We start from the raw sequence: 21885 nt of genomic DNA on the forward strand, positions 1-21885 counted from the left end.
AAAAAACAAAAACAAAATGAGATACCACCTCACACCTGTTAGGTTGGCTCTTATCAACAAGACAGGTAATAGCAAGTGTTGGAGAGGCTGTGGAGAAAAAGGAACCCTCATTCACTGCTGGTGGGAATGCAAACTAGTACAACCACTATGGAAGAAAGTATGGTGGTTCCTCAAAAAATTAAGAATAGAGTTATCATATGACCCAGCAATCCCTCTATTGGTTATCTAACCCCTAAAATCTAAAAACACTGGTATGCAAAGAAACATACACCCCCATGTTCATTGCATGGTGGCCAAGACATGGAAACAACCAAAGTGTCCTCTGATAGAAGTTTGGATAAAGATGATGTAGGTACATATATACCATGGAACACTACTCAGTCGTAAGAAGTAATGACACATTGCCATTTACAACATGGATGGACCTTGAGAACATTATATTGAATGAAATAAGTAAATCAGAAAAAACTGCCTGACCTATGGTGGTGCAGTGAATAAAGCATCGACCTGGAATGCTGAGGCTGCTGTTCAAATCCCTGGGCTTGCCTAGTCATGGCACATTTAGGAAGCAACTACTATGAGTAGATGCTTCCTGCTTCTTTTCCCTTTTTCTCATTCTCCTTCTCTCTCTCTCTCGTCTCCAAAAATCAATAAATAAAAATTTAAAAATGTTAAAAAAAGAAAAAGCTAAGAACTGTATGATTTCACACATAGGTGGAATATAAAACTGAGATTCATGGACACAGATAAAAGTGAAGTGGTTACCAGGGGGAGGGAATTGTGGGGGACGGAGGTGGAGGGGAGTAAAGAGGGACAAATAAACAGTGACGGAAAATGATCTGACTTTGGGTGATGGGCACACAACATAATCAATAGTTCAAATGCTATAGAAATATTAACCTGAAATCTATGGATTCTTATTGATTAATGTCACCCCATTAAATTTAATGTTATAAATAAAATTTTAAAAATTAATCAATAAAAACACTTAAGAAAATGCAGTTTGAAGAGGGGCATTCTGATCTTCCTTTATCTTCCTGAAAACAAGAGATAAAACTATGTGAAAGGTGTTCTCCCTGTAACAGGAAGAAGGCAGGCAGATATTCTTATCCTGAAAGATGGGAAATTTGGGGCCAAGAGATCTGCAGAAGCAAGCCTTACTGACCTCATCTTCATGTTCCTAATTACTTCTCCACCATTCACTACCCATAGCCCAAACTCCTCTGTCTTGTCCGTTCCTCACAACTTTATTGTTTGTCTAAAAATTAAAAAGCTTTCTGCTCTGGTCACTTCTTTGGGTCTTCATTATTTTGTAAAGATTCCCATGTGCATGTAAAAATTTAATAAACCTGGTATGCTTTTCTCCTGTTAATCTGTCTTATATCAGTTTAATTCTTATACCCAGCTGGAGACCCAAAGAGGGAAAAGGAGAATTTTTCTTTCCTACAATGGATGGATGGCTAGATAGATAGATAGATAGATAGATAGATAGATAGATAGATAGATGATGGATAAAAAAATAGAAAGAACAAAAGAAAGAAAAAACAAAAGGAAGGAAGGAAGGAAGGAAGGAAGGAAGGAAGGAAGGAAGGAAGGAAGGAAGGGAGAAATGCACAGAAAACATTTATTGTATTTCTAAAATGTGGACAAGAGGCAAAGAAAGGTCATGAAAGCATGAGTGAATGAGAACCTGGAATGCATATCACTTGTTCCAGCTCATCACACTCAGGGAGGACTTTGGACGCCAAGTTCAGTTGCCCCAGTTTCCCTCTGTTCTAGATAACTGTGATGGGTACGTCTCACAGCAATTTCACCCAACACCAGCCAGGAGTTCAAAACAACATAAAATAGGACCCTAAGAACCAAAAAGTGCCTGTTTCTGTCCTTCACGTCACATGAAGTAAAAGGAAAAAGAAAGTTGTCTAGATGGGCCTGGAGGGGTTTCCCCTTGAGCTCCCTACCGCACAGCCGTGTGACTCCTTCAGCCTTGCTCCTCTGTCCCTTTCGTTTCCCATGCACAGGGTGAAGGTTGTGATATTTTGCCTACTTCCTAGTGTGTGCCAAACAGCTCAAACTACAATTCTATAGAATGTGGCCATTTGCCGGTCAAAGACCCTATGCAGGACTAATGACTATTAATTACTAATAGCACAAGGCCCCCAGAAACATAAAGCCAAACCTGTTCTGCAGGGGAGCAGGAGACAAAATGGAGTCCAGTGGGAGGTTGAGGGTTCTAACCCTCCTGTGAGAACCTAGCTGGGGAGTCTAGCCACATACAATGGACATGTTTTTCTTTACCTAAAGCTGATTATCTACCATTACCTGGAAACAAAGAAAGATTACTTGTAATTATTCTAGACTGAAAAATAGCGACTTCAGGAAGTCTTTTTTTACTCTACTCCTACAATGCCCATTAATGGAGATATAAAGAGGAAATAATACTGCATTGATTTAAAGTAATGCAATAGATCAGAGCATGATTCACATCTTAGGAGGTGGGCGAGAAGGATCTACTTTTAAAGAACTCCAATTAAAGTAATTACCATTGTTACAGAAATTACTGTTGAAAGCTGGGACTCACATGACCAGCTCGATTAAGGAGAACAGAAGCCAAGCATTGTTTAAATTGAGCTGCTTAAATCCTCCCATGCCTTGTTCCTTGGTTGGAAGTCACCATTTCTGAAAGCTTGTCAGACTTTCTTAAGTTTTCAAAGAGCTGTCAGCAATATTGCAAGGGTGGGAGGGGACTGGCACGTGAGTGTTGCTGCATGTGGCAAGGTGATGGCTGTTGCCTTCTTTCTCCTGAACCTGTCTGCAGGCAAGGTGGCATTCTGTGGCTCCTCATTCTAGACCAAGGAGAGGACGGACCACTTCAAGGCACTGGGGCCTGAGAGTCCACACTCAGACTAGATAATCAAAGAAGAAATAATAACAGTAGGGCCAGCTGCCCTGCAGGGGCAGGGGACACTAGAAGGTGGTCCAAAGTCTGTCTGGACAACTTTTGTGCTCTTGGCTTGATGCTAGAAAGACCTGATCCGAGGTTGATGTTGGTGGAATGCTTTCACATTATGAGGGGATGGGCTGTTTTTAAAATTTTCAGTGTGCAGCAGATGAATGCTTTTTGTTAATTACCCTAAAAATTAATTACTAAAAACATAAAATTAACACAGACATATGAACTACAAGCCCCATGACTTTGTTATTAGGATCAACAGACAATAAAAATTACTCTGTCTAGTAATTTTAACTGTTTAGCTATAATTAGCTATAAAAGTTACTAGAAGCTTACTCTCAATTTCTGCACTTACCTCTTTGCAGACCAGCAATCCATGAGCCACACTTTAAGCATCTCTGGTCTAGACCAGCATATCCCAATGGTGCCACTGGAACACTAAGTCACCCAAGGTGACCACAAGAAAATTGTTCCAGTTGTCAAATAAGGTTTAGAAAAAGCAACATATCCTTTTGAATGTTCCCATTGCACACTGGCATAGTAAAGGCTATGAAACATTCTGTATTTTAAAAAAGCAAAATATGCATTACTTTTATTGAACTCAGTTTTCCAAATTTATTTGCTCACTCTCTATTAATCTCCTTTTAAATTGTATTTGTTAACTTGTCAATTTGTTTTTGTATAACATCTGCAAGATTTGCCCAACTACATTCCAACGGATGCCAAGAAATGCCTGCCCAGGGACTGGCCTCAAAGGAGAAGTCGGTCAGCAGTGTTGGGCCCCAAAGTGGAAAATCCCCCTGCATCAGCAGGTCTTTGGCAACCTGAGTTGAGCATGGGATGGTGATGCTGGACCCATTTGCAGACCTCACCAAATGGTCCAAGGAGTTGCTCCCAGTGGAACTCAGCTGCTCTTAAATTGTTCAGCTGCAGCAGATAAGAATTCCAGCTGTTAGTACTACTATATTTTGGCAATTGCCTCACATGCCACGACACAGTGGCCTTCAGCAGAAATCTGTGCATGGAATAAACTCTATCAAGTGTAAGGAGACTATGAGTTATACTGGGGAGCCCCAGTGTACCAGTTATAGTGACACCATTTACTTTCCTGGGCTCACTCATGATAGGCCCAGACTGCATTTTCCTAATTAGTTGGCATCAGGCTAACATCCCATACTACAATCGATGCCCTTACAGGAGGCTCTTAAAACTGCTAGGAAGTATATTTGAATCACTTAGGCTCCTGATCCCCTTCCAACAAAACAACTCCAATTTCTGCACATAGAACCCAAGTGCCATTCATACTGGGGGCAGTGGAATGAGCCTGGTTATACCATTGGTTTAACTATCATGGAGGCAACCGGTTACCCTAGTCAGTAGAATATACTGTTGGCCCTGCTTGCTGGCTCAGTGGATAGAGCATTGGCCGGCATTTGGACGTCCCAGGTTCAATTCCTGGTCAGGGCACACATGAGAAGCAACTGTCTGTTCCTCCCCTGACCCTCTCCCTCTTCCCTTCCCACAGCCAGTGGTTCATTTGGTTCGAACATGGCGCCAGCACTGAGGATAGCTCGGTTGGTCCGAGCATGTCAGCCTTAGGTGCTAAAAATATTTTGGTACTCAAGTATCACCCCTGGGGGGGGGGGGCGGGAATCCCAGCTGCACGCAGGAGTATGTCTCATTATCTTTCTCCTCTCACTTAAAAAAATTTAAAAAAGAAATAGAATACTAGTGTCTTTCAAAGATTTAGGATTTTCCACTACAGTATCACAAATCAAAGGCACACTAAAGTCCAGGCCACACCCTTGTCCACTGCTCAATCTCCTTACTGGTTCCTGCCTTCCTAATGCTATTTATATCTCTGTGGGATTACCACTTTAGAATCTACTCTAATATATGCCATTCTGAGTCACAGGGAAAATGTTTCCAGGGCTGGGGGTTCTCCTATGACCACAAAGATTTAGTCAGAAAATGTAGCTACTTGTCTGCTTATTATATCAACAGTCCACAAATCACTTTTCACTGACACAGGGTATAATTAGGAGGTTCCCAGACTATGTCACAGGTTTTTGTGTGGTTATAAAATATGCCAGAAAATTCTTGGATATGCTTCCCAGGAAAAGGCAGAATCTGGTTTCCCTCACCATAAATAAAGGTCAGCCGTGGGCACTGATTCTGACAGACCAACTGTGGCAGAAGAGATGGCTGCCAGTCTTCTGAGTGAGGCCAGAAAAGGGCATAGCGTTGGCCTGGTTTCTCTCTCTCTCCAGGATACACAGCTCTGGAACTCTGAGCTGCCATGTAGGAAGTTTCGCTACCAAGCGGACATCATGCTGGAAAGAGGCCTTGGAGATGTCCTCAGGCTGCTCCTGATTTGAGGGAGATAATAAATGAGCATGATTGTTTGAAGCCACTACTTTGGGTGATTTGTTACTCAGCAATAGATAATACACTTCTCCAGTGGAGTACAATCAGAGCCCCTTCTCCTTCTCTCCTTCCCAGCATACACTGCTGGCATCCTTAAGACTCACTCTCCCAGCTAGTAAGGCTGGGAGACTCAAAGGGACAACAAACACACCTGGTCCCACAAAGTTAGCCTTGACCTGCCCACCCCCACTCACAACTTGCTTCATGCTGCTTCCCTCCCAGGTGCTGACCCCGTTTACTATTTCAGATGCTTCTACTTAAGAAGCTCACTCGGTCACTTGGTTGCTAACATTGGGCACGCCATTCTTTTGGGTTATCCTGCTCAGCTCTCCCATGCACCTGCTGTGAGCCTGGCAGATGGGTGTACTGTATCCTTGGGCACACCCCGTCCTTGGGCACACCCTGAGACCACATTACCTTGCTTCTCCACTCACAGGTGAAGAGCACTGTTGGGTCCAGGCCTGTGGCCGTCACCTACAGGTTCTGCACGCTCATTCACTCACGTGTTTACGAAGTGTCCGTGGAGCACTGGGAGCAGAACAAAGCTGCTAATCTCTCACTGCGCCACAGAAGCACGGAGAATACTCAGATCTTTATTAACAGTGTGACGAACCAGCACTAGCCAACCAGGGCGTTGTGCAGTTAGGATGGAAAAACTAAACAGAAAAGATTTATGTTGTTGCATGAAATCTTGTCAGGCTGTGAATAGGCACAACGAATACTTTTCCTATGGTGCTTTTGTAAGGATTAAATGGCACCATATGGGTAAGATGCTGTCCCCGCCTGACATCTAGGAAGAGCTTGACAAAGGTAGGTGATGCTTACTGCTATTACATATCATGTCAAGGTTACTATGCCCAATACTGAGCTCTTCATCTTTCCTTTCCCCTCCCACATCTTCTCCACCCCAGTTCAGGGCGTGTTAGCCTTAGAATTACTCAGAATGAAAACAAAAAAACTCAAGTCATCCTGTCTCCTTTCCTTCTCTCACATTTCACATTCAACCCAGTGGCAGGGCCCTGTGGCCTTAACTTTAAAATGGAGTCGGAATTAGACTTCTCAGCCCTCGCTGCTCTTTCTGTCCATGCTCTCACCACCCCCTCAGCGCAGCCTGGCTGTGCTGACTCCTCTGCATGCGCCCCTGCACCCACGCCACCCTCCCAGCTTTTCTACCAGCTGCCAGAATTGTGTTTATAAAGAAGTGTTGCCGACTTTTTGCTCAAAATTCTAATGACCTCAGGCTCTAATGATCTGGCCCTGAAGAGTTAGAGCAAGTTGGAAGTCAAGTCTTTCTGGGGTGCTAGTTCTTATGGAGCCCGATGGTGTGATGGCAGGTTTTCAAGTTTATTCCCTTACTACCACGGGCTTGCTGTGGAGTAAACATGGGGTGGGGTGCACATTTTCTTGACAGATAAAAATCATGTTGATCTGGGGGGGTCACAGGTTATGGGTTTTAGCCCAGGCTCTGGTATTTACAACTTGAAGAAGACCACTCTATAGCTGAGGGAACTGCCACAACTCCATGAAATGAATTATTTTCTACCTTCTCAGAAGAGTCACATTACAGGAGTCTCTGCAGGTCCCAGGCATGTTTAAGACAAGAGCTTTACCCATGATTGGTGGGAAAACAACTAAAGCATTTTGTGGTGACCCTCATGCTTCATATGCAATAGCTTTTCTTATCTTGCTTTCCTTGTTTCACTCAGGTATTCACTCAACAAATGCACATTGAACATCCATCTAGGTTACAAAAGTAAATCAGCAAAGGCTCTTACCTCCAAAGGGCTTGCCCTTCCTTTCTGTGTCTTTGCCTCCACTTCTTCTCTCTCTGAGCTGTATACCTTATGCTGCTCTCTAGGGTAAAGCTCACGACCTCTAGGCAAGAAGATTGGCTGGTTCCCATGCCTAGTGGTCACCATAAATATTCTCTTTGGGGAAGTTACAGCCCTCAAAAGGCCTAACTGATATTTGTGGGCAGACACCAACATTCTGTAACCCCATGTGCATAACAAAGGGGTCGGTCAAACTGTTTCAATGTGGACTTCGGAAAACAACAGAAAACAACAGAAGAGAAAGCAATGGGGGAATGCAGGAGGGCGGTAACTAAAGATTTACTGGAAACAAATGTGACAGGAGCTGTGGGTTCTTCAGGGATGGATTTGTTAGAACTGGCACCTACAACATGGCACAAGGCCCAGGCATAGCAGGTGGCCTAGATCAGCCTTAATTGATAGCTTAATTAAGGAATTAGGTAGGTTATAACTTTCACCCTACACCTTGGTTTAGCAAATTTTATTATCTTCCTTTCCCATGGAAATACACACACACAAAGAAGTAAATGTGGAGTGGACACCACCCACCCAAGAAATGCTGCTAAAATGGTTTGGCCTCCCTGCATGCATGAAAAGGACGAATAACAACGTGTTAGGGAGGCAATGTCCTCAGTGCTTCCTCCACCTGCTGGGAGCTGCTCCAGGAAACCCCCAAAGGCAATGATTTACCCTCTTCCCATAAGAACTTGCTGAACTGCCTTCTGGAGATGAGAAACATCATGTTCAGTAGCAGACTAGAAGTTTCAGAGGGTCTAGGCCTGTGAAATAAGTGGTCTGCCAAGACACGGAGGAAGAAGACACAAAGCCGTTTCATTGATGTCCACAAGCTCTGCAGAGGCAAACTACCACATGCTTCATGAGCCATACTGGGCAGCTGCCTCTGGCCCCAGGGAACTGCTTAACCCTCCAGTGTGGGTGTGATGGGTCTTGTACTTCTTCTTAATTCTTTTCAAGGAAGCCTGGTCTTGATCCCTGATACAGTGTAGTTCCAAATCTTAACAGCATCAACATCACTTGGGAGCTTATAAGAACTAGAGAATCTCAGAACAAATCACAGACCTATGGAATCAAACCAGCATTTTAAAGCAAAATCTCCATTAAAGTTTAAGCATCAATAACCTGGAAAAATAGTACTGTCCAACTTTCAGTTAAAACAAACCCTTTCCTAAAAAATTCTGCTTTAACTTGAAAATGTAAGAGCAAGGTTTATGAAAAATGTAGGCCACTGGATGGAGACCTGTAACTGAGATGTGACACCTTATTAAACATCAATGTGATGCTAGGGTTCACAAGAGAAGTGATACCAGGTGGTAAGAGTCTAGTTAGATACAGGAGATGGATACAAAGCCACAGAAAATATATAGGAAGGGGGTGGGTGACACTAAAGGCTTTATTTATGCTTCTGCCACTAGCCTGGTGGGTGACGTCCTTGGTGGGCACCATGGAAGATTGTCTTCCCGCTGTGGGGCACTGTGGAAAATGCATTTGGAACACTGACCAAACTACTGAAACCTGCAACCCAAAAAACTAAGAGACCAGGTGTACTTCTTTGTTGATACTTATACCCCTTAGTTATGTCCACACAAACATCCGACTTTGCTACTCCAAGACCCACCACTGTTTGAGTTATTTCCAGGGAGGCCCTGGGGCTTCAGAAAGTAAAGAGGAAACCCTTCTGGAAGCAAGTTCATGTCATGAACATACTTGAAAGTTAGCTGAGTGACCACTGGAAGCTATTGAGGTTTCTAAGCAGGAAAAGGACACAACCCAAGTTGGGCATTAAAGGTTATTAATTGAGATTGTGCAGTTGAGTAGGAACTTATTGCAGTAATCCAGGCAAGTGTTACTGAAGACTTTAACAAGGGTTTTGGGTTAATTGGGATCATAGTGAACAAATGGAACTCTATCCCGATGGGCACTTATGGCCCATAATAGACATTCAGTAACACCAGGTTGAATGAATGAATGTGAGTAACTTAGGGACATTATTACACAGACCAATCTATACAATAATGCAAAGCTTTAAATTTCGTTGTATTCTTTTCACTGATATGAACTGGGCCAAAATACCATTTCTTGAATATTTGCACCTGGATCGTTGATTGGTGGCTTTTACATGTCAGTAGGTTCTTATCTTCTTCCCTCAACCTCAGACTGAGGGTTGTCAGGGTGCAGGCAAGGTGCACGGTGTGCACCTTTCAACTTTGAATTGCTGTCTTCAATCTGCTGTGGGATGTAGCCATGCATAAAGGTGAGGGCTGGTCCTTTCCTCAAGGCCAAGTCACCAGACAATTCTGGACTCGTTTCCTCATCTATAGACTGCTAATCAAGAAACCAGGTGAACTGTAGGGACTGCCTGGCTTCAGTGCATGGGAGACATGGATAAGCCTGGTGGGTTTGGGTGTGGTCTGTCATCCTTAGGGTTTCCCCAACCGGAACAGCCTTTCAGCTCTGCTGCCCTAGTGTGGGACATTCAGTTGGTTAGGCCAGGTTCGTGTTGGCCTCCTTTCCTCAGGTAAAGCTGGCAGGTGACTGGATTCTGGAGAGGTAAGTTGTCCCTGCTTCTCATCCACACTTCACTGTAAAGAAACACCTGACTTTGTATGTGTCATAACTCCTTGTGTCAGCTTCAATTAGGTCCTACTTTCCTACACTTCACTTAGCTCATCTCAGACGTACTGCATAGATCACAGTGGATTTTTAAAATGCATTGTACAGATTTATTCTCAAGACTCTGATTAAACTCACATACTCCATCTGGTGTTACAAGAGCTGTTTCAAGCCTGGATTCCTTCTCTGAGGTTATTTGCCAACAACCAATCCATAAATTAATAGTTATAGTATGTTCATTAGTTTCCAGGAGTTCTAATAGTACGTATATTGATGTGCACCAGTGCTGAGCCACACAGAATTTGCACTCTAACAAGTATCCTCAGCTCCCAGGGCCATGCTTGAACAAGTCCAGCCTCTGGCTGCAAGAGAGGAAGAGGGAGAGAAGGGGAGAGGAAGTGGGGGGAAAGCAGATGGTCCCTTATCCTGTGTGCCCTGACCAGGGATTGGCCCCAGGACGTCCATATGCTAGGCCGACACTCTATCCATTGAGCCACCAGCCAGGGCCAGATTTATATTTTTAAGATGGCAATTCTTCTAAAGTTGATCTATAGATTCAAAACAACACCTCTCAAATTCCCAGCAGGATTTTTTTTTTTTTTTTTTGACTTTTCTGAAGCTGGAAACAGGGAGAGACAGTCAGACAGACTCCCGCATGCGCCCGACCGGGATCCACCCGGCACGCCCACCAGGGGCGACGCTCTGCCCACCAGGGGGCGATGCTCTGCCCATCCTGGGCGTCGCCATGTTGCGACCAGAGCCACTCTAGCGCCTGAGGAAGAGGCCACAGAGCCATCCCCAGCGCCCGGGCCATCTTTGCTCCAATGGAGCCTTGGCTGCGGGAGGGGAAGAGAGAGACAGAGAGGAAAGCGCGGCGGAGGGGTGGAGAAGCAAATGGGCGCTTCTCCTTTGTGCCCTGGCCGGGAATCGAACCCGGGTCCTCCGCACGCTAGGCCGACGCTCTACCGCTGAGCCAACCGGCCAGGGCCCAGCAGGATTTTTTTGGGGGACAGAAAACTAACAAGCTGATCCTAAAATTTACTCATAAATGCAAAGGACCCAGAGTAGCCTAAACAATTTGGGGGAAAAACGTTGGAGAATGTGTACTCTTGATTTCAAAAGTAAAACATACCCATATGTGAATTTTTTTGATACAGGTATCAAGGAAAGTGTAGTCTTTTTAACACTGCAGTTGAGACAACTGGATATTCACTTGAATTTAGACCCTTACCTCACACCATATACAAAAATGAATTCAAAATGGCTTATAGAATGTAATGTAATAGCTAAACATATAAAACTTCCAGAATAACACAGGAGAAAATCCTTTGTGACCTTGGGTTAAGCAGAGAAACAATACTAAAAGCATGATTCATAAAGAAAAAAAGCTAATAAACTGCAGTTCATTAAAACTAAAAATATTTGCACCTCAGAAGAAGACACCATTAAGAAACTGAAAATCAGACATAGACTGGCAGAAAATATTTGAAAATCATGTCTGATAAAGGAGTTATATCCAGAACATAGTAAACACTTTTACTATGAAATAAAAAGAAAACCCAATTAAAAGTGAGCAAAATATCTGAAGACATTTCACCAAAGAAGATATATAAATATGAATGGCCCATAAAGGATCATCCAGATCATTAACTATTAGAGAAATACAAATTAAAGTCACAATGAGATATCACTCCACACTCACTAGAATGGCTATAAAACAATTACAAAATAGGCCCTGGCCGGTTGGCTCAGTGGTAGAGTGTTGGCCTGGCATGCAGAAGTCCTAGGTTCGATTCCCAGCCAGGGCACACAGGAAAAGTGCCCATCTGCTTCTCCACCCCTCCCCCTCTCCTTCCTCTCTGTCTCTCTCTTCCCCTCCTGCAGCGAGGCTCCATTGGAGCAAAGATGGCCCGGGCGCTGGGGATGGCTCCTTGGCCTCTGCCCAGGCGCTGGAGTGGCTCTGGTCACAACAGAGCGACGCCCCGGAGGGGCAGAGCGTCGCCCCCTGGTGGGCGTGCCGGGTGGATCCCGGTCGGGCGCATGCGGGAGTCTGTCTGACTGTCTCACCCCGTTTCCAGCTTCAGAAAAATACAAAAAAAAAAAAAAAATTACAAAATAACGAGGATTAACAAAAATATGGAGAAAGTTGAACCCTCATCCTTTACTGGTAGGAATGTAAAATGGTTGCAGATACTTTGAAAAACAGTCCGGAAGTTTCTCAAAAAGTTAAACATAAACTTGCCATAAAAAGCCAACACTCCTGGATACCCACCCACAGGAAATGACACATGTCCACACAAACACTTGTACACAAACGGTCACAGCAGCATATGAGAACACTGCAGATGCCTAGGAGCTGGTGAGTGAATCAACACAGTGGGACATAGCAACATGATGGAATATGACTCAGCAAAAATGAACCACATGTTGTTTGACTCCATTTTTATGAAATGTCCAAAGGAGGCAAATCATAAAGTAGATTGGTGGTTGCCTGAGGCTGTGGGCAGAAATGGAGACAGTGCCAATGGGCACAAGAGATCTTTCTGAGGTGGTGGAAATGTTCTAAAATTGCTTTGATGCTCAGATCGGTAAATTTACTAAAAAATCACTGAAGTGTACACTAAAATGGTGAAATGTTATGGTAGATACATTATGCCTCTTTAAAACTTTTTTTATGGGGAAAGCACAGGCTCTAGATTTAGACCACTTGGATTCAAGTCCTGGCTGCTACTGACTTGATGTGTCACTGAGTTACTTCAACTGATCTGTGCCTTAGTTTTCTCATCTGTTCACTGGGAATTATACTAGTTACATATGTTATAGAGTTAATGTGAAAATTAAGAGAGTTAATGTGGGGAAAATGCTTAAGTATGGGCCAGATACATAGTAAATATTCAGTAATATTAGCTACTTTTCTTATGGTTATTATGGTGACATTTAAAAACAATTATCAAGTTTTGGCCATTTTACTTAGCAATTCATTCTCAAATTAATCACCTTCTTCTTTGAAACTTCTTCCCTGGCCTTAAACTGTTCCTTTTAGACAGAACACATTTGCCTCAGTCTTCCTTACTTCCTCTAGGCTTGCTCCTCACATCTAGCCTCCACAGCTCTTAGATTTTGTAAATATAATCACAAAAATCCCACCTACAGGACTAAGTTTAATGATATACAAGGCCCTCCAAAATCTGGTCTCTCTGTGGAACCCCGGACCCACAATACGAAGTGGCAAACTTCCCTATACAGTTCTTATGCCATCCCCATGGAGCAATGCCCCTCTCCCCTCCCCACTTTCTGCCCACTCAAAGAATCTTCTCAGGTTCAGCTGAGGCAACACCCCCACAAGCTTTCCCAACCCTCTTGAGCTGTGCCCTTCTGCGCCTGTGACCATCACCTATGCCAGGTCTCCAACACTGAATGGAGACACAGAGATTATAAAATATGTCTCTGATATTAAAGCATGAGTCTAGCACAGTCCCTAGGACACTCAGTCCACTGTAGGTGCTCAATAAAATGCTGACTGGTCAAATGAGTAACCAGACTAAGAAGTATTTCTTCAACTCCTCACATAGGGAAAGTGCATTGCAGGCTTCCAAACAACAAAGGCCTTTGTTAAAGCATGTCACTTGAGGAAAATGACAGAGGTTGTCTAGGGAAATGGAAATCTTAACAAGGCTTTACAGCTGTTGTAAGCAGCAATGAGATAGTACAGGGTCATGCCACTTTCTGTCTGAAGCCATTTACACTCTCCACAAGTGTCAGTAGTTCATCATAGAGATTGCTGGTAATGCTAACCTTTCCAGTGAAACTTTTCCTAACGTACCTGAAATCAGAGTTTCTAAACTCAAATTAATGTTAAGAATTTTTGAGACAGCTCACAGTAGAAATATAAGCCAATCAACTTTACAGGGATTAAAAAAAGTGGATTGACAGAACGGGGGAAAAATATAATTATCTGATACCCAGGATCCACCCTAACCATTCTGATTTAAGGGGCCAAGGGAAGGACCAAGGAGAACATTTTTATTTATTTTTAAAATTATTTTTATTTATTTATTCATTTTAAAGGGGGAGAGAGAGAGAGAGAGAGAGAGAGAGAGAGAGAGAGAGAGAAGGGGGGAGGAGCAGGAAGCTTCAACTCCCATATGTGCCTTGACCGGGCAAGGCCAGGGTTTTGAACCTGCAACCTCGGCATTCCAGGTCGACACTTTATCCACTGCACCACCACAGGTCAGGCCAAGGAGAACATTTTTTAAAAGTTCCCCCAGATAATTCTAAAAAGCAGCAAGGGTCAAAATCCACTCCTATGGAATCTAAAATTTGGTCCTTTCTCAGTGTTCTTATCTATAAAATGGTGACACACTTAGATTTATGGCTAACTGAAAATCTTTATGAAACTACAAATATATATATATATATATATATTTAGCAAGAGAGAAAGAGACAGAGACAGACAGGAAGGGAGAGAAATGAGCAGCATCAAGTCATAGTTGTAGCATGTTAGTTGTTCACTAATTGCTTTTTCATATGTGCCTTGATGGGGCGGGGGGCTCCAGCTGAGCCAGTGGCCCCTTGCTCAAGCCAGTGACCTTGGGTTTCAATACAGCAACCTTTGGGCTCAAGCCAGCAGACATGGGAGTCATGTCTATGATTCCACACTCAAGGCGGTAACCCCGCACTCAACCTGGTGAGCCCGCACTCAAGCTGGAGGAGCCCACGCTCAAGCCAGAGACCTGAAGGTTTCAAAACTAGGTCCTCAGTGTCCCAAGTCCACTGTGCCACCATCTGGTCAGGCCATAAGTAAATTTTGCATGGGATCCTTCTTCCTAATTGCAATACCTTGGGTCGTTGTAAAAGAAAAGTTTGACTTATTAAAATCACCTTGTCAATAAGCATTAATATCCACAGAAATGGACATTTATAACTCAATAAAACAGTTAAAACAAACATAAAAACAAGATCTCCAAACCATAATCTTAGCCCACAATCAAGTGCATACTAAAATAAAGTATGAGTCTAAAAGATAATTGAGAGTATTAATATTGCCAAAAGATTAAACTTAGGTGCTCTGTGAATAAATCCCTATTTATGAACATGGAATGTTTTTCTCTAAGCATAAAAAGAAAAGAGATCTCAATGAAGTATTGATAAGGTACCATTTTTGTGTCTGAATTACAATGAGCCCCAAAGGAGAGATCTAAGGTAACTACAGATTTAAAACTCAATATTAAAGTTACACTGAGTTTGACATATAATTTAGTATTAGAATCTTCATAAAATGAAAAGTTAAGACAATCATATCACATTCTATAAACATTTTGCTTCTCCAGAAATGTCCTATTGACTACATTTTTTTATTGTTTTTAAGAAACACTTTATCTCTGATGCTGAAGAGGTTCTGGACAGGCTACCCCAAAATATGCCGCGTTGGCATAAGGAAGATTTTAAACTGAAGGCATTTGAATTCCTGAAATCCCTTATTTTCCTAAAAGTAGAACCTCCCCAAATAACTCCATTGTCATAAATCCACTCCCCGGGCAACTCTAACTTCTGACACCCCACCCAGACTTGTCAACAAACTATTATAATCTCCCATCTATTTTCCAAAAGTCCTCTATTTATTTTCCAAAGTCGTTCATTTCTCCGTGTCTTTCCCCATCCCTTCCTCACTGAGTTAGGTATCTAGACCACACATCTGCCTTCCTTCATTCCTCATCACTGGGCCCTCCACGTGACTGCAGGATGCACATATTTATAAACTTCCGTTTGTTTTCTCTTCTTCATCTGTCTTTTGTTATTCCCATTTACAGGGCCTGGCCAGAGAACCTAGAAGGATAGATAAAAAAATACATTTTCGTCCCCAGAAATACATTGATGTCTGATTTTACACGTGCCAGCTTTAAAAAGCTGTCATTAAAAAAAAAAATCCTATAGCCCTGGCCGGTTGGCTCAGCGGTAGAGCATTGGCCTAGCGTGCGGAGGACCCGGGTTCGATTCCCGGCCAGGGCACACAGGAGAAGCGCCCATTTGCTTCTCCACCCCTCCGCCGCGCTTTCCTCTCTGTCTCTTCCCCTCCCGCAGCCAAGGCTCCATTGGAGCAAAGATGGCCCGGGCGCTGGGGATGGCTCTGTGGCCTCTTCCTCAGGCGCTAGAGTGGCTCTGGTCGCAACATGGCGACGCCCAGGATGGGCAGAGCATCGCCCCCTGGTGGGCAGAGCGTCACCCCATGGTGGGCGTGCCAGGTGGATCCCGGTCGGGCGCATGTGGGAGTCTGTCTGACTGTCTCTCCCTGTTTCCAGCTTCAGAAAAATGAAAAAAAAAAAAAATCCTATAAATAAAACATAAATGCCTGAAAGAGTCAGTTTTAAAACCCTTTGAACTCTGGGTCTATTTTCTTTTAACTTTTCAAACTAAATATTAAAAAAATAAAAACTATACCAAAGCGCTTACTGTTATAGGCAAAATGGCTATGAAAAATATCTACATCAAGTACATGCAGTTAAGTGTAAAATCATTCTCCATACCATAAAAATTCTTACCAAATATGTTGTTCATAAATATATTTTAAGCCACTTTACCAATATTATTTCATCTTTTATCATTATTTCATCATTTATTTTTATTAAAAGATAACTCTGAAAGTGTGAAATTGCATGGTGGCAAAATAATTTTCAATTAAATCTTCCTACTTGAAAAATGAACACAGAGAACTACATATTACACTGGGGAAGACTGGAAATATACCTTATTGCTTGCTATTAATAATGGCAGATTAAATAACACAAAGGACAGGTGCTATAGTTCTAATCACAGTACTACTGGAAATTAATAAAGCATAAAAACATAAAACTTGATTTATATCTGGGCAATATCTACTTAATAAGAATAGAATTAGCTGTAGAAGGATCAGGGATGAAACACTTCTGCCATGTGAAAAAAGCACATAAAAGACACAAACGAAATATACATATTACTTTTAGCATGTTAAAAACAATCACATCAAAAAGTATAGAGATAAAAAATGTCATAGATGACATAAGAAAATAGTGTGTGTATACATATTCTGCATACATATATATATATAAATCTACAGTATTTCCCACTGTTGACATACAGATTTTGGAGCAGCTCAGGTGCTGCTATCATCAACTAAATTGTACAGCTTGGTTTATTACAAGTCACAAAATCATGGTTTAAAAATTAGAATTAATATCCTCAGCTACATTTTTATATACATTTATTTCTAAGCCTCACATGATCTGAATCAAAAGCCCAGTACTGTCAGGATTTTCTTGAACTTCAGTGTAGTGCTTACTTGCTAACACACTGCATTAGTTTTGCCATTTAATAACATCATTACCAAGTTGATTAAAATTATATTAGACTCATTGTATACATAAAAATATTGTCACTTTCACTAGCTAAACAAATGTTACTTTCATTTTAAAAGACATACTTCTGTACCTTGAAAGCTTACAACCCCAGCTTGCAATAAGAAGAGCCCTCAGGGTTAGGATTTCTACTCTATTAATCAAATGTGAGCAAAGTAATGTTGAAAACAAGCTCTCCAATTAAACAGTCATAGAAGATTTTAGAAGACATTGCTAATTTTTTTTAACATGGATCTGAATTTTTGTCACTGAAAAAGATTTTGAAATTATGAAAATCATACAAAAAGGCCAAAATCTTAGATTCCCATTAAGAATTCAGATCATTTTTAAAAAGTTCATACGCTGATAATTTAATGGCCTAAGCGCAACAATAACCATAAACTACATCCTTTAAAGAAAAGAGTGTCAGAAAAAAGATCACAGAAATGACCACTCAGCCCTTTGTAGTGAAGCTTGGCAAGAGTCTGAGGCGCAGAAGAAGTAACTATATTGTTAATCCTGCTTTCAGAAAATTTCCAAGGAGTTTGTTGTGCTGCCCAACAGTGACTGCCTGCCTCTCCTGCACACCCCCAGGAGAGCAGTAGGCTGTACCACACGTCGCATCTCCTTTGCATCTGTCAAAGGAAGTTCTGCTCTGAGCTTTGCAGGAATCAGACCAGAGCAAAGGGCACAGGGGCACTGTCAGTGATCTCAGTGCACACGGGTATGATGAGTGCTGCCCTTTTGGTCATAAATTTACTTTAACTGCTACAATTTTTAGGCACCATTAAATGGTCAGCCTTTCTCTCCAATGTCTTTAATTTTCAGGTGGAAAGAAAAAAAATGGCAGGAATTGGATGAGAAAAATGAGCATTCTGTGAGATTTGAAGTAATCAACTCAGGGCAAATCCTTAAGTCAGTTTAGGATCTGGTTAAAATTATGAAAGGGAGGGTGTAAGGAACTTGACTGAAAGATCAGTTAAAGAAAAGAATAAATGATTCCATGGAGCTAGACTCAAAGCAGTTTTTAACGTTTCACTAGTTCTGTGTTCAAACGTGCATGCATAGATGCCTGTATTCATTAAAAGGCACATATACTACATACAGCCTTAAAATATCTACCCCATACAGTTTTTCAGTGCTTTGTAACATTACTCAAAATAGAATGGACTGATAGAGTAAAAGTGTTCAGGTTTTGGAGAAAGTGATAAATGAAACTGAGTAATGTGTAATTATTCTGTGTGCACCCCTAAATGCTATTGCTATGTTTCCACAGTAAATTAACAGGTTCAGTGATGATGCAATTTAAATGCTCATCGTAAGCAGCATCTACGTGGGGATGAAAACACCCATCTATTCTTATTACTAATATACATTATAATTGTGCGAGTTGTTTACAATGGTATAAAATACTGCTTTGGCAATTATAAACATAGCAATGTAGGTTCCGTCTGGTTTCTATTCTCTTGTCTTAAGCAGGTATTGATAAATTCTCACAGCAACACAGACTCTTGAATAGAAAGTCCATCCCGATTTCTGTAGTGGTACGCTGGAGCTGAGGGCCCTGAACACTGATACCCAGAAAAACTGGCATTTTCTAATGCTGGGGAAGTCCTATACCGCACTGGACTATCTATGGAAACTGTGGGGAGGTTATGGTCCTGAAAGGATGCATGTGGAAAAGCAGAATATTTTGTTAAATTGCTTATGTGGCTATGGTTAGCATCTCTAGTGCATGACTGCTCAGGCATCTCAGGTTTGTATGTATAACCAACTTCTGACCATTTTCTGTTATCTGGCAAATAATCCACTGGAGGAATGATGAATTTTCCATTCTTTGGTGACCCTGAATATCTGCCAGCACCAATATCAATGGGAAGAACTTCTATTCGACTAGATGATAGGACAAGAGGAGCTGGGCGGCTGCGAGATTTCTCAGGAGAAACATTGATGGAAAGAGTAGAACCGTAAGGTTCCCTGGAAGGATTCATTTGAGGCCCATGGCTAAACTGTGGAGAGATAAAGCTGCTGTTAGCAGTAGGGGTGTGTTTTGGAGAATTTCCATGGTAAACGGGGGGATTGCTGTATGATGGGGGATGCACTGTCCCGTGATCTTCCCCATCTAACTGCGTAGGATATTTTGTATAACTTGGAGGTTGTACTTTGAAAGTAAACTTGTTTGATACTTTTGATGGACTAGAATTTGGCTCAGCATGCCTTCTTGGACTGTGAGAGTAAACAATACTTCTTGGACTTTGAGAGTAAGCCCTTTCTAATGCCTCTTCAACAGACGTGCCATTTTCATTTTCAGGTACATTGTCATACTGTGACGCAGTCGAGCCCCGCTTCCCTTCATCGGTATCCCAGACCTTCATTTTCTGCCTTGCATTTGACACCCGAGGAGCAGCAGAACTTGTCACAGTGACTGTGAGTGTGGGGTGTGCTCGACTTTTGCCATCAGTGGCATATGTGGCAGCTTTTTCAATAGCTGAAACCTCTGTTGGTTTATTCCATTTGGGCATAAATTCCTTCCTGATATTTGAAATAGCATTACTATTTTGGTTAGCAGCTGCGTGATCATATTGCTTGGTACTGTCTTGTGGACCTGATGAAAGTTTTCTTTGAAAATCTGCCTCATCTTTAAGCTTTTTATTATCCTCATCCACTGATTTCCATCTCACCTGCCGAACTCTTTCTGGTGTACCCAGTCTACTTTGATGGTGAGGAGAATGCTCTGTTTTTTTGTGAGGTGATAGGCCACTCTCTCTTCTGCTGTTCTTACGGGGACTTGACCTGCCAACACTTTGTCCATTGCTCAGGTGACTAATGCCAGCAGACTGAGACTCAGGTGGAAGCTGTCCCAAAGGTTTCTTTGGAAATTCATCCTCTTTTCCTAAAGAGAAAGATAAATTCATGAGTAATATAAACACAGGAGTAAATAGTACCAAATATAAGAATCACACTATGAATAACTGTATGCTTTTCCTATGTGCACTCATACACATACATACAGAATTATAGTGTCTTAAGAAAAGCATTTTTTAGAGACACTAATAGTAAAACATAACAAAATTCAAAATCTCATCAGGCAATGTGCAGGTGGGAATGTTTTATCACATTATGAGTAAGGTTCATACAATTGTATAACATGACTCTTATATTTTGTTAAGACATATTGTTACATGCTTTTTCAAGAATGCAAGGCTGATAGTCTCATTTCTATTCCTAAAACAATACTGCAGGTTAGTTGTTCCATGTCTCACCATTACCTTCACTTTAGCTTACCATGACTAAAATGGCTTTGAAATCTCGGTAAAACATTTCTTACCAACTTCAAGCATAGCTGCCAAATTTAAAAGTCACTGATGATCTACTGTGATCTAAAGTTGTCTCCAAAGAGCTTATTATTATTATCTTTAGTACCTTCTTAGCATGAAGTATTATATTTAACTTTATATTTAAGCACAGAATTATATTTTATTTAACTTCATGCTAAGAAAGAAATAGTACTCTCTATTTTAAACTAATATTTTAAGAAGAGACTACTTTAAAGCATAAATAAATAAATAGAGAGAAAATTATATTGAATACTTTTAGTTTTATATTTTATTTTTGTATACAATATCCTTATAGTTTATTTCTGGTTTCTCTTAGTGTTCTTCTCCCTCAAATTTGCAGTCGTCTGTTATTGTTGTTGATGATGATAGTGATGCCAGAAATTCTTTCTCAACTTGAGCTTCAGATCACAGTTTATGTAGAAACTTCTCAAAGTCATCTGCAACTTCGTAAGGCTACTTTGGCAGCCTTTGCTTGGAGTCTATCAAACTCCTTGTCAATTCTTTCCTGCCATTGACTTAGGAGTTTAATTTCTTCATTAATTCTGTGCTTTTCTCACTCTCGATATGGCTTCTTCTGAAAAACCTTGTTTATAAGACTTCTCTTCAGCCAATCTTCAGATGATTGTTCTATATTTTAGCTGTAATGCCAGTTTGGTCCTGGGAGAAAGTGAGTGTAGCTTCCAGCTACTCTGACACCATCTTAGGTCAAGAGTTTTTATTTTAAATAACTAACTTCAGGAAATGAATGAGAAATTAAAGGAAGAAACAATACGTTTGCCATTCAGCAAACAGTGTTTAAAGATGATCTATTATAATATGAATATCCAATATATATAATCTTGGAAAAAATACAGACTTCACTTGTAAAAATCCCATGGTTTAAGATAGATTTTCCACCAGTTAGTATGAAATAATATATTCTGATTTAAAAATAAGTTACTGCTCACTTCAAATACTCACCTGTCTGTCACCTATCCATCTAACAATATACACTGAGTAGGCTCTGCTTCAGGACTGTGCTAAGCACTGAGTATATTAGTAGTGAGCAAGCAGACCTGGTCTGTTTATATGCAGCTCACTTCTTGGTGACAATTTTGTTATTTACTCACACACCATAATTTTCTTTAAGACATTTCAAAAAATATCCAATGAGCTTTTCTTTGGGAGGGGAGAGAGCAGAGACTGATGAGGAAACAGCATCCTTTAAATAGTCAAGCTGCCAGAACCAATTCAGCTAACAGTAACCTTTGCTCTTCTAATTTGGTGGTTTTTAAACTTTTTAGAAGCAGACTTTTTTAAAAACAAATTTCATATAAAACCCCACTGTATACAGAAAACATAAACAAAGCTGCTCT

General features: G+C 41.4%; 1 protein-coding gene across 1 annotated transcript in view; it reads right to left on the reverse strand.

Moving 5' to 3' along the window:
• Window positions 1–18231: 18231 nt before the first annotated feature.
• USP6NL (USP6 N-terminal like) overlaps window positions 18232–21885 on the reverse strand; it is a 251180-nt gene continuing 247526 nt past the window's right edge. Inside the window, exon 15 of the mRNA XM_066280282.1 lies at window positions 18232–20085. Coding sequence (XP_066136379.1) covers window positions 18686–20085 — 1400 coding nt within the window. The 3' untranslated portion in view covers window positions 18232–18685. The remainder of the gene's footprint in view (window positions 20086–21885) is intronic.

The sequence above is a fragment of the Saccopteryx bilineata genome, chromosome 5, assembly GCF_036850765.1.
Source record: "Saccopteryx bilineata isolate mSacBil1 chromosome 5, mSacBil1_pri_phased_curated, whole genome shotgun sequence".
In the NCBI taxonomy this organism is placed as follows: domain Eukaryota; kingdom Metazoa; phylum Chordata; class Mammalia; order Chiroptera; family Emballonuridae; genus Saccopteryx; species Saccopteryx bilineata.